Source organism: Cygnus olor, chromosome 1 (genome assembly GCF_009769625.2).
Source record: "Cygnus olor isolate bCygOlo1 chromosome 1, bCygOlo1.pri.v2, whole genome shotgun sequence".
In the NCBI taxonomy this organism is placed as follows: Eukaryota; Metazoa; Chordata; class Aves; order Anseriformes; family Anatidae; genus Cygnus; species Cygnus olor.
Window position 1 is genome coordinate 89,634,941 of NC_049169.1, and position 6,440 is coordinate 89,641,380.

The window sequence follows — 6,440 nt, forward strand, 5'->3', positions numbered from 1 at the left end:
CGTGGAACAGCAGAGGCGAAGATGCAGCAACGTGTTGCTCAGGATGGTAACTTCACAGGCTTCCACACCCGTACCTTCTATACCCGTAACTTCTCCTTTCACTTAAAAAGTGAGAACAAAGCAAAGAGTTCAGATACAGAGAAAAAAAAAAAAACAGTGTCAGGAGGGGCATCACAGGGTAGCTCAGACTGGAGGGGACCCGAGAGGTCACCTCCTGCAAGACCCTGCACAAAACAGAGCCAGGTAGATCAGCCTGCTCCAGGCCTTGTCTGGGTGAGTTTGGGCTGTCTCCAGGGGTGGGGCCTCCTGGGCACCCACTCCAGCATCTGTCCTTCTGCTTGGTAAGGAAAAAGACATTTATTATACCGAGCTGGAACTTCTTGTACCTGCTGCTTCCAGCCTGCCACCAAGCACTTCTGAGAGGAGGTCAGTGCCATCTTCTCCACAGCCCCTGGGTTCAGCCAGCACACCCCTGGCTTGCAGACCATGCCTCTACTCACCAGCTCTTCCAGCTCCATGCTTGCTGGCACTCACCTACTTGTACACCTGTACTCGCTCCAGGTGCTTCACCATGGACACACGGGTGCTGACCCTGCTCCCTGCTGGTGGCTGGTGTTGCCACTCTTGCATCTCTCCAGTCGCTGGCACCATGGTCCCAGCCTAGCTGCTGGCACCAGACTCCCATGCACACAAGCACACCAAATAACGAGCTCCTTACCCAGGACAAGAACTAGAAAAGCATTTAATAAGAAAACAGGACAGACAGTGCTGATCAGGCACAGAACGTGGCCAGACAAGTGTCCTGATCAGCTGCCTGTTTACACATTTTACTTCCATTTTCCCATGCTTTTTCCTCCACAAATCCCCCAATCCCTCCCTTTCCGACCCTCAGTTCCTCCCACCTAAATATCCCATATACAACCTGTACAGACCCGAAATGCTTTTCCCCTGCACCCCATTGCATGTCCCATACCCCTGCAAGGCAGTGACCCCTCGGTCCCAAAGGTGCTCCAGTGGTGGCTCATCTTGATGATTTTCACGCCTGGACTCTGGGGCTGAGGGTCCCCTGGGGGACAGACCTGGGAGGGCCCATGCAGATTGTCCTTTCCCCTGCATCCTCAGCTTGGGTTCCACACCTGCTCGTAGGCCTCATTGCTCCTCTGGGCTTGTGGAGACAGGGCTTTGGTGGGCTGGTGGCTGTCCGGTGTTGGGCTGGGGAGCAGCGGTGTCAGGGCCTGATTCAGGCTCCCCACATGCCTTTGCCTCTCTGTGCTCCACCATGGGCATGCAGCCCAACTCCTTATCGCACACCTCAGCAAGTTCCCTCTGAAGCACGTCTGGGCTCTCTGCTTCCTCTGGAAATGAGAGGCTGTACCTCGGGGTCTCTTCCAAGTTTCTCTTTTTATGTGGTAGCCTTTTGCGAAGCCAAGATCCTGGTGTCTCTTCCTGTAAAACAGCCACCACATGGTTGTGGTAACCATGGCCATGATCTAGCAGACCAGAAAACAGGAGGGCTCCTGTTCACAGTACAGGACTAGCAAGAGCTTGGACGGAGGACACCTGTAGGAGGTCAAAGGAGAGTGACTGGTGGGGGTGACTAGCAGCCATGGTAAGCTGCTGGTTTGTGTCTGTGTATGCCACGAGCCCTCCAGCACACCTTCATGCCTGTGCAACCAGCAGGGCAGGACAAACATTTCTGGGAAAAAGTCTATGTGAGGCTGTCAGCTACAGAGCCCAAACTCTGGAGTGCTGTGTCACCTTTCTCCAGAAGGGACATCCCACCCACCCACCCTCCCTCCTGGGCATTTCCAGTACTTCTCTTCTGCCTTTCCACGTAACTGTAGCTTAACTTTCCTCCTTCAAGCTCCAGGCATTCCCCAGCATTGCTAGGGCTTAACTGGAGGCACATGTGCTGTCACCTACCCAGTGCAAGTGTTTTGGCACATTCCTGGTAAGCATTGTCCGAGATTTCAGGAGGATTTGAGGGATTACTGGAAGTCTTGGGCTTTGGCATTACCTCATTTTGGTAAGCAGTGCGCTGGTCCTTTGGTGTGCACAGTTTTGCGGCTTGCTCACTTACATCCTGCTCTAAACCTTTCTCCCTTGCAGGTGTGCTGGGTGCTCTGGGTCTCCGCAGACTGGAAAAACAAACAAACAACATTAACTCATCATATAATGCTCAGAAACCTCCTAGTATTTAGAGTGAATCTTGCTATTTTAAAACTAGTGCTACTGTCTTGATATGTTTCCATAGCAGGCATATGAAAACACCAACAGGAAACAGAAAGGCAAATTGCAATGTGAACACAGGCAAGCCATGTCATTTACAAGAAAGCAAAAATCACTCTTACTTTTTCCTCTTTCTGTAGATTAGCCTGATGATGAAAAATATCAATACTGTGGAGATCACACCTATGAAGGTCACCACAATGGCTATGCTTTTCCGTTTACCTACAAAGAGAGACAGAGCATGGAAGGGTATCAATATATTCCTCAGGTCCTCTTCCAGAGGTTGGGACTGAACTGAAACATTAACCGTTTTATTTTTAAATAAATACCAGAAATATCTCATTTCCCTGGTAGCAGGGGAACCAAGCCCCAGCATTCCTACTCCTGACTTGTTTGTGTTTCTGCTTCCGTGCAAAGAAGTCTTATCATGAGGGAAGTCTCTCACCTTTCCTGAGAGATGTAAGACCTTTTATCTAAGAGATTGCTCCCCAACATTCGACAGCCAGAGGCCAGCTCTGCTAGTACTCTCCAGCTATGGATGCTGCTGCAGAGCATCAGCTCTGAATTGGTGTTTACGTACAAATAGAAATATTCAGAGATATATGTATATACATGCAGCATACCTACATAAACATTATGTATATACACATGTACACACACACACCACACAGCCACTTAAGTATTGTAGGAAGAAGTCTTCTGGATGTTTTCAAATCAAGAAATCTTCATCCCACATAAGTCTGCACTCCCAGGAAAGATCTCTACTGAGACCTACTTAAGACAAGCTGCACTCCCACAATTGCACATACCAATGACTGTCTGGATGCCAGCCAGACAATTTGCAATTGCACAGACCACGATTGTGCTTTCTTTGCCATGAGGCTGGCTACTGATACTGCTTTCCAAAGTACCCCCTACTACAAGCTGCACTTCTCCATGCAAACACAGACTACTTTTACCTCTTTTTCCTGGAAATGTCTTCACTTTCCTTCCCTGTGGGTGGTCAAGGAGGCAAGACAAATTGTGGAGGTGGCTAGCAGAGAAAGTGCATCTGTTTGCCACTGTTACTGTTCCATTTGGATTTTGGATGTAGTGTATCTTGGGGGGTTCATACAGGTCTTCATCTATCAGCCAGGTGATATTGGGAGCAGGCTTTCCTGTTGCTGAGCAGACTGCAGTGAGAAGATCCTTGGTGGCCAGGTGGGACTCAAATTCCACTGTTAGCTCAGAAATTGCTGAGAGCAAAGAGAGGAGATACTTACTACACTCCGTGGTGAGTTAGTGGTCAAAGCTGTATAGGTCAGCTCTCTGACCTTGGGTTCTCATCCAAATGCATCCCTTGACTTATTTACCTTCACTACCTCTAAGGAAAGGCATGGTGATTCTGGAGAATATCCACTGAGCAGATGCTGCTGCATGGAAAGTCTCCATATGATGGAAGGGATAACACTTCACCTGCCTCCTGACTCCATCAGACCTGTGCTGCAGGCCTGAAAGTGAAAATAATTGGAAAACTTACTCTGAATGTTGAGGCATATATCTTTACTGTAAGAGCCATCAGGGAATGCATTGAAGATGCATCTGTAGCAGGACTCATCCTCAAAAGTGAGATTTTGGATTGTGATGGCTGAGGCTTTCAGGGCTGCTCTAGTGAAACGCGCCTTCTTCTGAAATGACCCTATCAGCCGCAGCCCATAGGTTTTACTGTAGGTGGCTATGTTCTGGAAGGTAGACCCGTTTCTCTTCTGCCAGGTGACTTGCAAGACATCCAGGGAGAGCGAGAAGTTGCAATAGATGTTAGCCTCTCCACCAAGGGCTGCTGCAATAAAGCTTTCAGACTTCACTGCTTCCTTCACACCTAGGAACAAAGCAGACCTCAAGATCAGAGGAAGAGAGGAAAAAAACAATTCACTTGGGAAAACCCGTAGTCCCCTGAAGTCCCCATCCAGTCACAGCCTTCCCATCTCACAGAGCACTGGAACAGGAAACTACACCATGAATCCACGGGGGATGTTTGGCTAGCCGTGGACTCCCTGATTTTGCATGTGGCCGTCACTTCGTTAGCCTGCATGATGCATTTCCCAGACACAAGGCAGTGCTGCGGTGTGGAGAAAGGAGGCAAAGGATCATACTGATGGTGCGATACACCAGGGAAGGACTGCAGCATGGGTCCTGCCATGCATTTGGATTTCCCCATTCATGCAGAGGCAAGGTGTCTTAGCACAGCAAATCAAGACGTGGGTCATTTGCCTGCTCCCCACACGTGGCCCTGGAAATGCAGTGCTACCACGCTCACTGAGGTTGGGAGCTGGGACAGGGGCAGAGGGGCTCTCCAGCAGTCCCATGGGTGCCTTTCTGCCCCACTGATGGGCTAAGTGCCTCCTCCGTTAGCCACCTGCCTGCCCACACCCCACCTCTGCAAAAATGATCCCTCTTTGACCTGGATAGCACTGGGCTGTCCTGTAAAGTCCCAGTAAAATGGCTCCTGCTCTGGCGAGCATCCCCCTGCCCCTCACACTGGCTTCTACGGAGACATGGGGGGCAGCCCAGGGCTCTCCACCACCAGAAGATATGCCTCTACAACAGAAGAGTTGTTCTGCCTGTCCCAACAGAAACATGAGAGACACAGAGACACGATGGGAAATGCAAGCCTCCTCCTGCTAAGGAGCTCAGCCTAAACAGCCTCTGAGCCTCTCCGTGTGCCCAGAGAGGCTGGTCAAGCTCCAGAAAACCTCCATGGGGAAAGAGCATTCCTACTCACCACTGGCAGCCTCCTCCAGCCAGCAGCCCCTGCAGAGCAGCAGCAGGCAGATCCCAGCCCAGTAGACCCAGGGCAAAAGCATGGTGGGGCTGCGCGTGGGCCGAAAATTCGCCACTTCTCCCACCTCCGTCAGCAAGAGGCTGGCACACACACAGGGGAAAGTGGAAGATTTCGCGCTTTTTTTCAAAGCTCTGCTGGGGGAACCAATCCACAAACACTTCAGCAAACATCTTCCGTCATTTCCTCCTGCTGTTGCTGGTCAATCATTAATGTCTGTGAGCAATGTTCACAACGCCTTGGCATCGTGACACAGCTGCCCAGCTTCGTTCCCCAGACTGCAAGGGTTATCAGGCTTGGAAATAATCAACACCCCCTAAAAAAAAAAAAGAGAGCAGTCTTCCTCAAAGACCCATTAGAGCCACCCTGGTGAGCTCAGTTATGGGTGCCACCATAGGACTTGCAGTTTGCCAGGTGTAACTGCAAGCTGTTCCCAATACATGCAGGTGGCTGATGGCCAGCGGGAAGAGTAGCTCTGGGTGCCAGTCCCAGGCAAACCAGGGCACATCACCCTGCTCCCCCTCACCCAGTGCCAGGGACTCACCAGCAAGCACAAGAGATGCTCCTCCACTGAGAGGAGCATGGAGACACCCACAGGCCCCATTGCTTCACTCCAGCCTGCAACAAGCCAAGACCACAAGCTGGATCATGAAAGGAGTCTGCAGAGGGCAGGTATGTCTGAAGGCTCCCCTCCCTAAGCGTGTCTGTATCTAAAGCAGCTCCAGAAACCAAAGGCCAGCAGTGTGATAGGGATCCTGCACTGAGGGGTCTGGTGCCCAGGGGTTACACTGCGAAACCACACAGCACAGTTCTTACCTATGTGGTAATCCAGTGGTGAGATTAAGTACCGTGTGATGTTTCTGGTTGTATCTACAGAAGGAAAACCTCTGCACTCTACACAACTCTTCTGGGGGGTTTCTGTGTAAAAAGGAGAAGGCTATCTCACAAGAAAGGATGTTTATATTTTGTACAGGTCTTAGACTGAGGTTTCCCTCAAGCTTTACAGAAATTTCAGGTGTTTCCTCCCTCAAAGCTGAGCAGATTACAACAGCATCTGTCTGCAAACAGCTTGGACAAGAGTTCAGTGCTTCTTTCACACACAGCTTTATATAAGCAAAGAAGAAAGCTGTGAAGACATCAGAAAGCATTTTGTATGGCTTCCAAAGTATGCGTGATTTCTGGTATACTAAGAGTGGAAACAAAAATATGCCAGACTTATCTGTCTGGTTTGATAGTCTCATTATGAAAGAGAAAACGTACTCAGTTACTGCAACTCTCTAATTTCAGCTAACTTGCAATGGTCAGTGCCGAAAACTGAGCAAAAAACAATAGGCTATATTTTCTCCCAAGTATGAGTTCATCACAAAACTGACTGATGTGGCATTTAGTAGAT

The 6,440-nt window shown here is 49.8% G+C and overlaps 1 protein-coding gene across 1 annotated transcript; it reads right to left on the bottom strand.

Annotated features, from left to right (window-relative positions):
• Positions 1-633: 633 nt before the first annotated feature.
• Positions 634-4,300, bottom strand: LOC121072557 (CD226 antigen-like). Its single transcript, XM_040562274.1, has 6 exons — positions 4,224-4,300; positions 3,749-4,104; positions 3,189-3,464; positions 2,352-2,451; positions 2,018-2,138; positions 634-1,446 (listed from the first exon to the last, which is right to left on the bottom strand). Exons 1-6 carry the CDS (start codon positions 4,298-4,300, stop codon positions 1,150-1,152), a joined length of 1,227 nt encoding a protein of 408 aa, XP_040418208.1. The 3' UTR covers positions 634-1,149.
• Between the last annotated feature and the right edge of the window lie 2,140 nt (positions 4,301-6,440).